The following is a 16,552-nucleotide window of genomic DNA, read 5'->3' as shown; positions in this document are numbered from 1 at the left end:
TATTGCTAAGAATTGGCTTAGTAAAGAAACGCCACCAGTTAGGTTGATGTGTATTCAAGTGTTTGAGTTCAGGACTCCTGTTGTCCTCTGCAGAGTATCTAAGCAATGTGATGGACGCTCTGGGCCTGCAGCCTTCACGCACCCTGCAACACATCGTTACACTGCTGAGGGCTAAACCAGACGACTACAGACAGACGGCCAAACTGCTGCCCCGTCGCCTCGCATCCACCATCGCTGCGCTCCGGTGCATCGACTACTAACAGCGAGGGACAAGGAGGAGGACTCTGTAGATACTACAATGCTGTGAGGCATACTGGGGACTTCCTGTGCTGTAAACAAAGAGAAGAATGTGATATTAATGGGAGCTGGTTAATATATTACAGTTGCTTGATTCGGAAACCTTTCAGTGATGATTGTCACTGATTCCAGCTTGTCTGGATGTTTCTGTCAACATAAATGTGGGACTTGTAGTTTAAATCAGGGGGTTCTCATCTTTTTCACAGATAATATTAATGTCAATATCTCACCAATGATCATGCCTTGAAGTCGAGCCAAAGGTTAGAAATATCTTGACTTGTAATTTTAAATCCTGCATTTATAAGGTAATGAAAGCCTTTAGTCGAAGCATTTGAAATCTGCATGATCAACTTATTTGATTGACGGTTTGTCATTATTATATAAGTTATCTTTTCTATTTAATTATTAACATGTTATATTTGTGATAAGAGCTGTCTTAATTTCATAAATAAATGGGAAGGATCTGTCTTTGTTGTCGCAGTTCTAAATGATTAATATAATTTAGCATATTTTTTTTCTGTTTTCATGCTGTTTGAAATAAAACTGTACATAGTACATTTGCATTAAAATGTTCATTTTTACCCACTGAAAGTGTTCTGTTTTTAATAAATTTGAACTTTTTGCTCATAACTCGTGAACCTTACAGCAGTATGTGATTTGCCCATTTCAGATTTAATTGTGTTTGATATGTTTGCAGGCTGACATGGTTTACTTTCGGAAACTTCATGTTGAAACTAAAGATGACTTAAACAAAGGGAAAACTTCTAACAAACCAGTGCTTGCAAGTGCTTAGACTAATATTTGATGTAGACTTTGAGATTATTAGATTTTGAGGAATGCGAGGGGATTTAAAATTAATACTTGCCGACTTAAGCTCTTTAGTTGGCTTGGGTTGTGTTGAAATAGTTATGAATTAAATTATTTTTAAAGCAGAAATTATTCCAAGATTGACTGCTCCTTTTTTTTTTTTTTTTTTTTTTTTTTTTTTTTAAAAAAAAAGATCTAAATCAGAATTGTAGATTAAGTCAAACTAAACATTCATGGGCTCTTAATTGTCTTACATATATGTATGTATGCTAAAGTGTCAGAAACCTTGTTGAAAAGAAGGAGCAACATGTTTACTGCTGTTTTCTATCACTTCATTCTACAATGTGAGGACAACTGTAGTTTTAGAAGGGGCTTTTCTTTCATTTATGTTTGATTAATTCAGCCTCTCAGTAGCTCAGGAGTACCTTTGTTGTATTTTTTTGTTTAATATTGTGTTAAATATGTATAGTAGGCGACATGTCAGGGCTACAGGCTAGTCAGTTCGGCATGTGGACACACTAAGGGGCTGTACTGTGTTGGTGTATGCAGAATGTTTAGTTGTTGTTGAAGTTAAAACCTCTGAAATAGTTGCCATCTGTGGTGCACATAGTAACTAAAACACAGCATATCAGAATCACTGTTTAAGTGTTTGCTGAGGATTGTCACCTCTCCTCTTAACTTTCAGGGTGTGCTGCACATTAAACCACATGACAGATTTCTACATCTACATCTTAAGGATCTCAAGCCTACAGAAGGTGGCAACATTTTTTTTAAAGATATATATTTATCTTTTCCTGGCAGAATTTTCACTTGTACTTGCACTTGTGGATGGAGTGATGACCTGTTCATTGACAAGTCTCCTGAAGCCATGCAGTGATCTGCACTTTCGAATTGCACCTTTTATATACAGCAGGATATTTGTCCTGGTGAGTACAGAGATTTCTCCAACTTCAGTGTGTAAGTGAAAGACTCCTTAAATCGTTTTCTCTCCTTCAGTTTTGAATAGAGTTGCTCTTTTTCCCCCCTCTGAAAGCCATCCTTTATGCTCAGTCTTGTTTGTTAACAGTTTACCGAAGTTGTCCAATGATTCAAATGCATGTTACATTGTGGATTGCCTTAAATTGAATTTACATCTAAAGTTTTGTTCCTAACATAATTTTAATAGTAATTGTAATTCCACTAAATTGATGTTTAATAAACTGGTAAATCTCCTGGTCAAAAGAACAATGTGTACATTGACAGGGAATGGGAAATGTCAGCTGCATCCCTGTCCTGCTTCACAACAAGCTAATGTAAAATGCATAAATAAATGTGAAAATCTCCAGGGATTTTGAGGATATGTATTTCCTTATATAAATCTACTGTGAAACTGCTACTTCGATGATCATAAAGCCAGCTTCCAGCTGTACCTTATATCTAAAGCGAAAATTCCGTTTCATTTGCTGTTATTGGATGTAAAACTTCCACCTGATTGGTTGTTGACAGTGTACATGCTGTCCAGAAGCGCGGATGGAGCATCATCCAGCATCACATGCCGCTGTACCTGCTCTCCTCCAACATGGACCAGTGTTTGGGCCTGACGTCAGCCGTTACCGCCCTGCCTGCAGTATCGGTGTCCACAACTGATGATGGAGACGGTGGAGGCGGCCTCGCCATGAAGCGCATCCGGAGGCGGAAATAAAGCGCACGAAGACTGGGAGAAGTGATAACAAGACGCGGGGTGGGAAAAAAAAACAACAAAAAACAAAACAACTTTTGGATGGACATACGGTTACAGATTTCCACATCTGGCCCGAGAAGCGATGCTCCTCAGCTGCCAAACGCGGGGGAGCGGCGGGCTGTGTCGCCTGCTCCCCCGCTCGCTCCCCAGCTCCTCCTGCGAGCTCTCCCGCTGTGGAGACGCTTTAGGATAGACGACAACTGGGTAAATCTCTCTATAGCATTTGTTTTCCAAAACGATTTGATTGACTAGGTGAAGACGTACCTTTAGCAGGGTGGAGCTGCGGTTTCTTTAAATAAAAGATGAGGAATTCCTCTCCTCACTTTCAGCCTGATTGTCAGGGGTTGATTTGATGTTTATGTCCGGCCAGCGCTGACGTTCAACCTCAGCGCCTTGTTTTGTTTTTATTTACATCCCAGAACAATGAGCCAGGTGATGTTTTGTCCCCGGACAGACAGCTAGAGAGGATGCTGGCCGCTGGCTGGTGCGGGACGAGCCCAGGCTTTCATATGAAGCGCCCTGATCGAGGATGTTTATGCAATCCGACGCAGTGTTATAAGTAGGCTGATTTGATCCCCCAGAACTGCCGGGCCTTTATGTTTCTGTGAAATATGCTCAGGCCTTGTGTTAAACAAAGTGATGGAGGTGCTACCACCCCGGGATTAGATGACACTCTGAGAACGGGGGGCCCTTTCTGGAATTAAGGCGTAACTGTGCGGAAAAGCCATCATGTCGAAAGTTGTCAGTAACAAGGAGAAGAAATCTTTCAGCAAAAAGCTGTTCCGGAGGAGCTCTGTCCGATCCGTGGGCAGTTTTATGAACAGAGTTCTCCGGACCTTGTCCACTTTGTCTCATTTCGGTACCGATGAGCAGGCCGCCGAAGACGAGAAGGACGACGCAACTTTGATCCAGAGCACCACGGGAGTGTCAGTCCCGTCGGACGACAGCGACTGCGGGGGGTTCCCATTCGGGGACAAAGTGCCCGGGGTCGCCGGACTCAAGAACCACGGCAACACCTGCTTCATGAACGCTATCTTACAGTGCCTGAGCAACACGGAGCTCTTTGCAGAGTATCTTGCTTTGGAGCAGTTTAAAGGAGTGGAGTCGAGCAGCAACAGTGAGAAGGGGAAGTCTAACGGGGTGCTGGTGCAGAAGAAGGGGAGTAACCAGCAGCAGGAGGCGGGGGAGGTGACCGAGCATCTGTCCGGGCTGGTCCGGGCGCTGTGGACCTTCGAGTACACACCGCAGCACAGCAGAGACTTTAAGGTATGGCTATAAGCATCTTGCAGGCAGGTTTCCAGCCAACAGGTTTGTCAAAAAAAAAAAAAAACCAACAACAAACAAACAAACAAAAAACAAAAACAAAAACCAAAACCCTGAAGATACATAGAAGTCTAAGTTATGGGGAACAACTTGGTTGGATCCCAAACTTTGGCTAGTTTTCAATTTTTTTTTTTTTTTCAATTAACAGACAATACAGACAAAGCGTTCCCTGGTGTAGAACAGTTAATGGTCTACAAAATCAATCCTGGTACAACTTTGTAAATCTTAATGAAAATTTGCAAGAAATTTGGCTTCAAATGCCCGCTGTTTTTTAAGCAACTGAACAAAAATGATGAAAGTGATTTAGCATGATATGAGATTCTTTTATTGGCCCGAACAAGTCCAAACAGGTTCAGATGTGATGAGTACTCTGTCTCATACCAGCTGAGAGAACTGCATTATTTCTCAAGATATAGCAGAAAAATCAGTGCTTGTCCTGATCTCTAATTCTCAAATGCAAACTTACTCTTCAGTTTATATGGATGATACATTTAGGGTAATGCACAAAAGTTACCGGCTCAAACTTGTGATCCTACATCACGACTAACTAACTCTGGACTTCGAGAGCCACTCTGGCCCACTGTCCATCATGTGTTATATATTTCCCTGCTTCAATACACCTGGCTGAAATTAATGGGTTGTTGTGTAGAATTTGAGAACAAGCCGTTTGACCCAGGCGTGTTGGAACAGGGAAGTATGTAAAAGAGTTTGAGATCACTGTTATAGAGGAATAAATCTGTAACAAAGATACAAAGTCAGTTTTGTTTTCAGACTGACAATTTCTACTTAAGCTGAGACCTTCAAATGCAACTGTAACTTCACTTTTTTTTTTCCTTGTTTGAATGCCTGATTGTCTGTCCCACAATCATCCGCTTTTGTTTCATTGTTTTTCATCATTTCACCTCATCAACCTGCATCCCAGGAAATGACAAAAGCGCTTGTCAGAATCACAAAGGCGTCAGCATTGTTTTTTCCACCCCCCCACTCCACTCCTTCTTTTAGCCTGTTTTTTCAAAAATCCAAAAAAATAGAGGAGAAACTATTGAACAGAACTATTCTGCATAATCTTTATTCTTGACAGTGTTACTATTTCTGTCTCTTTATTTTTTACCCACGTTGCTGGCCAGAGTACATACACTATGGTGTGATATAGATTCCTATGATTAACATGTTTAAAAGAGGGGGAATAAAGTTCATGGGCATCAATAAAGAGGATGGGAACAATAACTTGGGGGTAACACTGATGTTTTTATAAATATCCTTTAGTATGAACTAATACAACAAACTAATACTGTTGATTTGATTCCATTTTATTGGCTTATTTGAGAAACACAAATATTTTTACATTAGATTTTATATTTCCCATATTCACGGTATGTTTCAAATGATCGCCCCAACCTCAGAAGCAGCTAAATGAACTTAAGAAAAAAGCTAATTTCTTGTGAGTGGTGTTCATTACTGTACATCTCAGCATGTGCATGTGATGGGTTCGCCCCTCTTACCGCCCGCAGTCTGAGCCTAAACAGAGGCACTTAAAGATGATTAGATAGAGCACTGTCATAACAAGACCAGAGAACTATCCACAGTGTTTCAGAATCCATTCCCTCTCAAATGCATGTTCCTAGGATTATATAATGCATCATGCAGGCTTAAGTGCTATCATACAATCTTTTATAAGAAATCTTCTTAAATGTACTAAACTGGTATATGATTTAATTTCTGTGGCTGATGGCGAAACTTATTTAACTAGTGTTGGTAGACTGTTTTGTAGTTTTATTGTGGTAAGTTTGTCTCTCAACTTGTACACATTGTAATGTGTTTTTTTTTTTTTTTTTATACATGCTGGATATAGTTACTGATCTTTTTAAACCTTTTTAATCCATATTATGCGGACTCCAGTTCTACTTATGTAGGCCACTCAAAGCACCTGACAGTACAAGATAAATCAATTCATGCATAATTAGTTAATCTATATTTTTGTAATAATAATATACAGTGTATATTTTTTCTGGGATTGAGTGGAAATGATACGTTGACCAACCAACCACAGCAGATAGTGCGTAATTTGTGGGTAACTGCCCAGATTAAGTCTTAATGTTATTTTGTACAGATTGCAAGTCATGGAAAAGAAATAATCTGCTTGAAAATGTATGTAATATCTATCCAATTTGTTGTCTCTTACGGGTAGTTTTAATTTTCAATTTATGGAATATTTTTCTTCACAACAAATTGTGAAGAAAATGGTTATTTTTCACTTATCCACAAACTGCAAGTTCAGCCAAAATACAATTTAATTTTTAAAGTAGTGCCCTAAAAGTTTTACACATTTATATTTTAAGACCTGAGCCGTGAAAAATGGTAAGAAAAGTCAAATTTTTTTTTATAATATGAAGTCTTTATTTGTTTGTTTAACGAAATATATATAAAAAGTAAAACTATTTTTTAGGAATATTTAATGTATATTACAATCTGATATGTCAAAATTCTTATGGCGTAATCTTCTGCTTTCTGGTAGACATGTAGGGACAGAGGACATGAATCAGACTGTGTTCAACAGGATTTTGAGTAAAGTGTTTACCACAGAGTGATGCCAAATGTCTCAGAAACTTTATGTGGTCAGTAGGGCTGTGATGATATGCTTTTGTCCCAATTCGATTCTACTCCGATTTTTTGGGTGCCGATTCAATTTAAATTGTGATTCTCACAATTATTTGATATTGCTCATTTATATCGACTAAAAACAAAACAAAAGAAATGTACAAAACCTTTTCTGCTCGTCATTTTTCATGATTTTATTAAGGAAAAAAACAGTAGAGAGTCAATCATTCTGCTGCTATCATGCCCAAAAAGACAATAAAAACAATAAAAATGACAAAATATTTATATTAGGTTATTTTTATTTATTTGAAAAAAATAGTTTTTTTAACAAAAAATATTGATTTTAAAATTGTGAATCAAAAAAATCTCGATATGCGATTTTTTTAAATTTTTTTTAAAATTTTTTTAATGCGATTTCTCACCTCTAGTGGTCATATATGTCATGCTGGGATCTAACGGGTTAAAGGAAAGTGTATAAAGAAGGTACATCTCTACTTATAGAATAATCTCTATAATGTGTTTTATACATGAGAAAATAACCCTGCTGCTGTTATTAAGGTCGTCTTACTCTGACCCCAGGAACCTGCATTGCAAACTGGAGGTCTGTGATTTGACAGTTTTGACAGATTCACTACTGATGCTGCTGAGCTGCTTTATGAAAACTGCTGGTGTTTTCATTTTCAAGGTTTATTTAGAATTTATGCTTTTATTTACAATATTTACAACTTCACATTTCATGTCTGAAAAAGAGAAGGCAGAAGTATAAACTTATACCACCCAACCCCATTTCTATAATACACTGTAACACTCCAGCTCTATCACACAATTCAATTTCCCTACTTTACAGATAATTACACACACCCTCCCTCCTCCCAAGAAAACAAAATATTTCTGACTTTAAAGGTGAAGTATGTAAGATTTTCAATATTACAACCAGTAAAAAAATGTGCTTTTTGTCATCTGTCATTAATTAAACTTGTAATTTAATAACGCATCAAATATGGACAGACTGGAACCTACATGTTCAAAAAACTTTCTAATTATGATTGTAGTTATTTTATTAGTTAATTTATTTTGAAAATATTGTAAATCTTACGTACTCCACCTTTAAACAACTCGCACCACCATCACCTCTTTTTTCAGCTGATTAATAAAGGAAGGTTGTATAAGTTCTTGTTTTCACCCATTTAATTCAGGGAAATTCAAAACTAAATACGTGAAATATGCTATTACATGTGAGAACAAACTTATGTCAGACGGAATTTGTCGCTCCAATAAAACTTTTCCCTTAATTCTGTTTAACTTGCTTTATGTAAGAGCCCGTACTGTTCACTTTTCAGATTTTTGTGGACACAACACAACATGGAAAGGGGTGCACCTTGAATCCTTACTAACAACTCAGGTCTGTTTTCACTAATATGACCAGTAAGACAAACATTTGTGATGGAGCCGTTGAAGCATGGCTGACTAGGCTGAAGCTGTCTTTTTAATAACTCCAAAATAAAGATGATGGTAGCAGAGAGGGGACTGCAAATGCACACGGTGTTCAGCTCCCTCATCTCTTTGACATTTGATAGCCAGTGTGAGTAGAGGTGACTTCACAGCTGCCAGCCTGGGTGGCTTTGTCGAGTTCACACAGTTGTCATCCAGCGGCTCGCTGTTTATAGTGAAGCTTCAGCCTCTGTCCTTGCTTTGAAAAAAAGAAAAAAAACAGCTTCTCTATGCTGTACTGTAGCTTCTCTGACCTTTATGATGCGGCTTAATGTCATCCTGGTCACATGTATTGAATATTTTATGATCAGACAATATAAAAACCACGGAAGTGGTGCTCAGTTTACTGCCAAAGCGTCTCTGTTTTGGGCTAAAAGCGAGTTTTCATCATTCTGTTGTTTTCTGCAGAACGTGGTGTCAAGAAGTGCTCTTCAGTTCAGAGGCAATTCCCAACACGATGCCCAGGAATTTCTCCTCTGGTTGCTGGACCGAGTTCATGAAGACCTCAACCAAATCATCCACCCAGACAGCAGACCCCCCATGAAGGTAAGCTGTTAAAATCTGTGAGCATATGTGCAACAATACTGTAATAGTTCTGTGATGCAATAAGCCGTCCATCAGGCGACCGCTGCAGCTACTGAATATTTAATGCCAAATAACGAGCCATTGGGTTGTTTCTCCAGCCTCCAGTTGAAGAAGAACCGGTCCCTGAAGGATCTCCACTACCAGCACCTGGCTCTTTTGTACAGGAGCTGTTTCAGGCACAATACAGGTGAAAGGGTCATTTACTGATTTTCATTTGCAGTTTATCATTAAATGAGAGTTGATTAATGATTCCTGAAGCTCACTGCATCCTTTTTTCTGCATTGGAGCTGACTGTTTGGAGAATTCATGTTGTGGTGGAAATGCAGACATGCAAACAGAAACACAAGTTAAGACATAAGTGATTTTGAAAGGTAGATTTATTCACAAATGTTACTTTGGCTGCCTGTCTGTCAGAGAATAGACCTTAAAGTTCTGCTGCTGGTCTATAAAGCTCTGAATGAACCTCCTGTCCCATTATGAACCACTAGACCCCTCAGGTCGTCTGGATCTGTTTTTTTAAATTTTTTTTATATCAGTTCCTAGAGTCAAAACAAGACATGGAGAAGCTGCATTCAGCTTCTATGCTTCCCATGTCTGGAGCAAACTCCCAGAAAGCCTCAGATCAGCTGAAACACTTAGCTTTATTTAAGTCCAGGTTTAAGATCCACCTGTTTTCAGCTGCATTTTAGTCGTTTTTACTCAGTTATTTTAAATTTATTTCAACTCCAGATCTGTATGTTTCTTTACTTAATGTTATTTTTTATTATTAAATGAGAGCTGTAAAGCACTTTGAATCACCCTGTTGTTGAATTGTGCTGTAGAAATAAACTCGCCTTGCCTTGCCAAATGTCATTTTCACATCAGATTTAGCACGTTGCAGATCAGAATTGTGACCATCATGTCACAGGAAGTTAATGTTCTTTTCTTTCGTTTTTGTATTCTAATTTTGTAAAAAAAAAAAAAAAAAAAAGGCAACATAAAGCATGTAATATAACTATAATGGTGACCTGTCAGTCCCTCTAAATGCATAGTTTTAAATAAAAGTTTGAGAAAAACTAGTTTAAAGTTAAATAAATATATTTACTGTTTTGTATTACTGACTTTCTCTCACCTGCAGCCATCATTAGTACATCTTTACATTTCTTTCAATGATATCAGAGTTTGATGCAAAGAATGAATTTAAATGAGGGACATTTTATTGACCACTGTTGTATTATTAAATATTGATTTGATTATAGTTATGTGAACTAAAAGTGGTCAACTATTGCATTTGTAAGCATTCTCTGCACTTGTAAGACCATAGCTGAATTTTCCTAATAGAAAAATAACACCTGTCACTATTTTCATGTTGTTTTTTCCCATTTTGATGAAATTGCAACCCAACATGTTTTAAAAAAGAAAATTTCTCGAAAATGTCACGAACAGAGGTTTCATCTGCATGATGTGCTTCTCTTCATCTCTCTGTCTAGGTCCTCGCTGACTTGCCCTCACTGCCAGAAACAGAGCAACACCTTTGATCCTTTCCTCTGCATCTCACTGCCAATCCCAGTACCTCACACACGGTAAGTGACTCTGAATTTAGCTTAGGAGTAAAACAATAGCAATATGACCAGAAAAAAAAAAGAGAAAAGTCTTTGTAGAAAGACTTTGTATCCAAAAATGCAGTGAAACAGAGATCTGGTCCGAATACAGCATTAAAAAGTGTCAAACTCAGCAAAGATGTGACAGGAGGAAGCTAAAATTAGATGATGCCATCTCTGTTTGAAACATCAGTCCAGCCTTGGTTATGAAACAGCCAATTAGTTTCAGTCTGTCTGTTTTTCAGGCCTCTGAATGTGACAGTGGTGTACCAAGGCAAGTGCTCCCACTGTATGAGAGTCGGGGTGGCCGTACCTCTCTCTGGCACTGTGTCCAGGTTGAGGCAAGCTGTGGCCCAAGAGACCAAAATCCCTGCCGAACAGGTGCTGCCCCATTTAAAAGTTTGCTTTTTAAAGTTGTTACTTAGTCAAAAATAAAGATTTAATAAAATGAACATGGTTTGTGCTGTTCTGAGGGAACTGATGGGGAAGAAATGTTTTATTTGGAGGATTTACTGTATTCTTGAAGCTTACAGCTCCTCTACCGTCACCCTTACCAGCTTTTATACTTTGTGCACGACGTGGTTTGGAGCTCTGTCAGCCCACACAGTGTTTTTGTTCATTGTCTCTGTGCAGATTGTCCTCACTGAAATGTACTTTGATGGGTTTCATCGCTCCTTTTGTGACGACGACGACGACCTTGAGATCATTCAGGAGAGCGACTCCATCTTTGCTTTCGAGACACCCGAGCTATTCAGACCGGAGCAGATTCGTTCCAAGCGAGGCGGTAAAACATCCTGTTTCTTCTGGAAATTAGTTTGACTTTTTTACTTTGTGGCAGGAGGTGATGAAGTTAGATTAGAAACGTTTTAAGGCTGAAATATACAATTTCTTGCAGAAAGCTGCTATCTTTTGAAAACTAGAGTATGATCTTTTTATTCTCACTTTTACTGTTATGTAATTATTTATTTATTTATTTTTTAATCAAATATCAATTTCAGGGAGCCCACATGCAAATCTCAATCAGAACAACTTGAAGTACGGGACAGATAATAATAGGATATCCACACAAATAGAGTCTACAACACCCCCTCAAAGTCCCAATAAGAACAGCGGGCAAGCTGAGAAGATTGTGCTGTTGGTGTGCAACAGAGCCTGCGCTGGGCAGCAGGGCCGGAGGTACTTTACTTTAAGAGTGTGTAAGAATTTTAGGCCTCTCACAAATGTCTTTGAACAAAAAATCCCAATTTGTTGTAAATTCTGCAGGTTTGGGAATCCCTTTATGTTATATTTGGAGCGTACGGTGACATGGGATGTGCTGCAGAAAGAGATCTTGGAGAAGATGAAACATCTTTTGCGCCCTGGAGTCTTTGTGCAGGTACATATTTCTAACATTAACTTTTCTCATTTGGGTTGAATAATTATTCCAGGCAAGGTAACAGGTTTTATGTAAAGTTATCTTATCCTTGATGCAGGTAGGGCCCTTCACCTTGCGAGTGGTTGGTGTGGTTGGAATCACCTATCTGTTGCCTCAGGAGGAGCAGCCGCTCTGCCATCCCTCAGTGGAGAGGTAATGCTTCTCATCACCACAAGGGGGCACCGTTACCACACTTGAAACATCATCGTTCAAATCTTGTGTTGAGTTCACAGTCAGTGGAAAATAGTGGCGCTACAGCATGTCATCAGAGGTGTTGAAATTCAAAGATCCTTATAGAGATAAAAAGTTGTTGAACTCTGTGACTGTTGCATCAATTTTTTTCTTATTAACTTTTTATTTTTTCACCTCCAGAGTAGCCTAAATTGTTCTGCAGATGTAATACCCATCAATGTCACTTAATTTTTCAAAAATAGTCTAAACTATAATGTACATTTGTGTTTTAATGTGTGACAGGGCATACAAGTCCTGCGGTCCAGGAGGGCCACCTCATGTCAAAATTGTTGTTGAGTGGGATAAAGAGACGAAAGACTAGTAAGTGGGACACAAACACAACCCTCATTAATCTCAGGACAGATGTGTGAGGCATTAACGCCTCCTGTCAGACCTTGGCAGTGATCCCTCTGTGACTTGTGCCATGTTACGCCCACAGTCTGTTCAAGAGAACTGAGGATGAATACATTCCAGATGCTGAAAGTGTGCGTCAAGTGAAGGAGCAGCATCTGCAGCCTCAGACCTGCTCACTTTCCCAGTGCTTTCAGCTCTACACCAAAGAGGAACAGGTACGTTGAAGCTGGACTTATGCTGGCTGCAGAAAAAGACATTTTTCCTAACTGTTTAGATGGGAAAAGAATGATTGGTACATTTATTGCGTTAAAATAAAAATTTCTCCATCCTTTGATTTGATGTAGCTGCAGAAAAACAGAGAAAATTGCTTCTGTGTTTTAAAGGAAAAGCATGTCTAAATAGAAATATTTGTATTCATAAAAACACTGCACACTTGCTCTTTAATAATTTAAGATGTTTATTATAAATTTTAGCTTGCTCCTGATGATGCGTGGCGATGTCCACACTGTAAGCAGCTTCAGCAAGGCAGCATCAAACTCAGCCTGTGGACCCTGCCAGACATCCTCATACTTCACCTGAAACGTTTTAGACAAGTATGGCTGACAATGAAATAAAGCCTTTTTTTAAAAAAAAAAAAATCTTATCTTTTATTTATTGTAGCTGCTTTTAAATATTTTTATGTTATTTTTAGTTGAACTGAATGCTGTTAATGTTTCACAACCACAGGATGGAGATCGCAGAATGAAAATGCAGAACATGGTGAAGTTCCCACTCACAGGCATGGACATGGCACCTCACATGGTAAAGAGGAGTCAGAGCAGCTGGAGTCTGCCATCCCACTGGTCACCGTGGAGACGGCCTTATGGGATGGGCCGCGATCCGGAGGACTACCTGTATGACCTGTATGCAGTGTGTAACCATCATGGCACTATGCAGGGAGGACATTACACAGGTAAACACAGCTTCTTGCAGAACCAGTCACTCAGGTCCTTGTTATGGTTTTACAGATGAGCTTTAAAGAAAAGCTTTTTCATCGTGTTTATAATGTTTTATTGACTTTCTCTTTGTAGCCCACTGTAAGAACTCCATTGATGGACAGTGGTATTGCTTTGACGATAGTGATGTTCATCCCGTATCTGAAGAGGACGTCTGCAAGCAAACTGCTTACATCTTGTTTTATCAAAGACGTGCAACAATTCCATCTTGGTCTGCCAACAGCTCTGTGGGAGGTAATTTGTTATGATGATTGCTGGTGATATAGCTTGCCATTATTTGTAGGCCTTATTTTTTTTATCTTTATTCTATTCTATATGAATTCCATTTTTGTTATTACTGTTGTCTTTTACAGTAAATATTTTACATTTTCAACTTAGTATGACTTTGTAAAGTTAAACTGACATTATTATTATTATTATTATTATTATTATTATTATTATTATTGTTGTTGTTGTTGTTGTTGTTATCTACACTTTTCACGTTTGTGAAAACTTATCCAGTAATATGATTTAAGCCTAAATGTGTTTCAAGTCATAACATTTATTTATAAACGGTTAGGAAGTTACTGCAAACAAAAATATATTTAATGCTATAGTCTGAATGGATGGGACACCTGTTTTGCTTTGTAGCATTTTTTATTCAGTCTGGTGATGTAACTGTAAAAGGGATGTCCTTTTAAATCTTTTCATTGTTTAATAATTCAGGACAAAATTTGATATCTGACCCATCGTCTGTAGAAATGACTTGAAACTAATTCCTCCACAGTTCTAATAGGTTGGATTGCTCCAATTAAGATACATTTCCCACCATGTTTAATTGCTGCCTTCTGGGCTGTTAAGGTTCCACCAGTTCCTCTCTGTGTGAACACTGGATAAGTCGGTTGATGGGAAGCCGCCCACCCAGCCAAGCCTCCTCTGGTTCCTCAAGACGCACTTCGCTGGCCTCCCTCTCTGAGTCTGCTGAGTTTGCTGGTGAACGCAGCGAAGATGATGGTAAAAACACTTAATTTAAAACACATTTCTATTCACTTCTTTGAAGGCAAATATTTTCTGGGCTATTTTGATGTGTATTGTGGTGTATTGTGATGTGCAGGCCTATCAACCCGACCACCAGTGAGAGGCATTCAAAGGCAAACTTTCTCTTCAAGGTCTTCTATTGCAAGCCCACTTGTGTTGAGTGAGAATGGAACAAAACCATCCTGGTCTCACTCTGCCAAGCTCCAACTTCGCTCCAACTCTCCCTCACGCTTCTCCCTGGAGTCCCACTCTTCCTCCCCAACACTGGAGAGAATAGGGGAGGTGGTTGATAACCAGCTGTCAGCTTCATGTTTCACTGGTTCACCTAAGCTAGACAAACAGTCAGAGGGCAAGTTATCCCTTTCTGTTCCAGACAGTAATGCAGGGAATAAGAGGCTGATAGAGCAAGTGCACTTCAAGGGTGCAGCCCAGGCAGAGCAGAGGAGCTCCGTTCAGGCAGGTGAAAACAACAATGTAGTGAAAGCCGCTGAGCAGGTCAGTCCTCGACATGGATTATCTCCAAAGGAGTTGAAGCAGAGAAATGGGAGTGCAGATAGCACTGGCGTTAAAAGGACCTCGGCAAAGATCGGGTTAGAGGGTGAAAGGAGTCCCAAGAAGCGTCCTGCCACCTCTTCAACATCATCCAGCTCCCTTTCTCCTGCGTCTCCAGCCATTGACAAGTTACCATCTCGAACACAGTCCAAAACTGCAGCATCCGCATCAAACTCCAAGGACAAAAGCAATGGACCAATTAAATCAAGCAAGGGTGGTTCCTCAAGAACAGCAACTCCCTCAAAGAAAGGGTCCTCCCAAACCTCTGAGGCGTTGCACCCTGACTCACAGCAGAAGAAGAGCGGTTCTCCAGAATCACAACGCTCACAACCTCAGAGGAAGACATCGCCCAGAGGGGGAGGTGAGAAAAGCTCCGCTGCAGGAAGGACTAGAGGATCAGATCGGAGCACTAGCCGGGACTCCTCTCGAGTCAGTGCAGTGTTGGAGAGGAAAGCTGGTCATGGGGGTCCTCCGTCCAGGGTTAGTGCCTCAAGCAGAGCAGAGAGCAGACCAGGCAGGGCTGTGGACGACAAGGTACCAGGCCGAAGCTCAAGCAGTAGCTCCTCCATGACAAGTCTCCGATCTTCAAGCGTCGGCGTTTCCCCTGCTAGCACAGCTCCACCATCAAGGGGACCACGAGGGAACAGTAAGACCGAGGACAAGGGTTTATCCTTTTTTAAAACTGCTCTGCGGCCCAAGGAGACCCGAAAACCAGGTGACAGCAGGAAAACAGGGGTGGGAGAGACTAAAATAAGTCCAGAGGACGGTGCTGGGGATGCAACTCACGAAATAATCCAGTCCAATCCAAGTAAAAAGATGCTGAGTGCAGGTTCAGAGGCCCAGACTAGTATGACTACAGCCAAAGACAAGGAAACCTCTAAAGCTTCAGCTGCAGCTAAACATTCACTGCTGTCCTCCTCAAAATCTGCAGCACAAACGAACACCCAGTCTTCAGCGGCCGCAAAGGACCTCTCAAAGAAAGAACCTGCTAAAAAGACATTGCAGTCCAGGAAGATCCCCATCAGTTCTACACAAACTAGCCAGAAATCCAAGTAATATTACTTCAAGGGCCTCGTAACAATCTTTTCAGAGCAGCTCTGAGGTGTCCTTTTTTTATTTTAATCATCAAAAAGTCTCAGACAGACACCTTTAAAGTACCTGTAGCTATTCAGTGGTCACTGAATTTCAGCTGCCATACTGCGGCACTTGCTGTCCACATTGTTAAATAGCTATATAGGAATGGATTTTAACAAAGCACTTTGTATGGATTGCATTGATTTTGAGGAATAATCTACTGTATTGTAAATAAGCATGGACATGTACTGAAATTATTGCCTTGTTCTGTCTGTAGCATTGCTGGGAGAGGAACGTCGGAAAATAAAAAGTGACTTTGCACAAGATGGAAAGCAGATACAATGGTGGAAAGAAACTTTTGAGATACATCAAACATGGACAGCTCATTCACCAAAGGGATTTATGGCAATTTTTAACATGCTGATGCAGTGAATAATTTTCAAAAGTCACTATGTACTGCTCTCCTTCGGTATCGAGAGTCATATGTCAACCACAAACATCAGTGCCTCGGATA

At 39.8% G+C, this 16,552-nt stretch overlaps 2 protein-coding genes across 2 annotated transcripts in view; both read left to right on the top strand.

Moving 5' to 3' along the window:
• The window catches only part of cog7 (component of oligomeric golgi complex 7), a 7,582-nt gene extending 6,833 nt beyond the window's left edge, over positions 1-749 (top strand). Inside the window, exon 12 of the mRNA XM_079260573.1 lies at positions 94-749. Coding sequence (XP_079116699.1) covers positions 94-260 — 167 coding nt within the window. The 3' untranslated portion in view covers positions 261-749. The remainder of the gene's footprint in view (positions 1-93) is intronic.
• A 2,804-nt stretch (positions 750-3,553) lies between these two features.
• LOC306771607 (ubiquitin carboxyl-terminal hydrolase 31-like) lies at positions 3,554-16,020 on the top strand (the record flags this gene model as incomplete). Its single annotated transcript, XM_079260849.1, has 16 exons — positions 3,554-4,090; positions 8,645-8,782; positions 8,920-9,008; positions 10,291-10,383; positions 10,647-10,782; positions 11,035-11,185; positions 11,400-11,577; positions 11,665-11,776; positions 11,874-11,968; positions 12,290-12,367; positions 12,486-12,615; positions 12,874-12,993; positions 13,127-13,352; positions 13,471-13,629; positions 14,236-14,388; positions 14,489-16,020. The coding sequence occupies 16 exons, from the start codon at positions 3,554-3,556 to the stop codon at positions 16,018-16,020; spliced, it is 3,927 nt and encodes a 1,308-aa protein (XP_079116975.1).
• Between the last annotated feature and the right edge of the window lie 532 nt (positions 16,021-16,552).

The sequence above is a fragment of the Telmatherina bonti genome (genome assembly GCF_933228915.1).
Source record: "Telmatherina bonti genome assembly, chromosome: 21".
NCBI classification, from domain to species: Eukaryota; Metazoa; Chordata; class Actinopteri; order Atheriniformes; family Telmatherinidae; genus Telmatherina; species Telmatherina bonti.
This window is presented reverse-complemented; position numbering and strand designations above follow the sequence as displayed.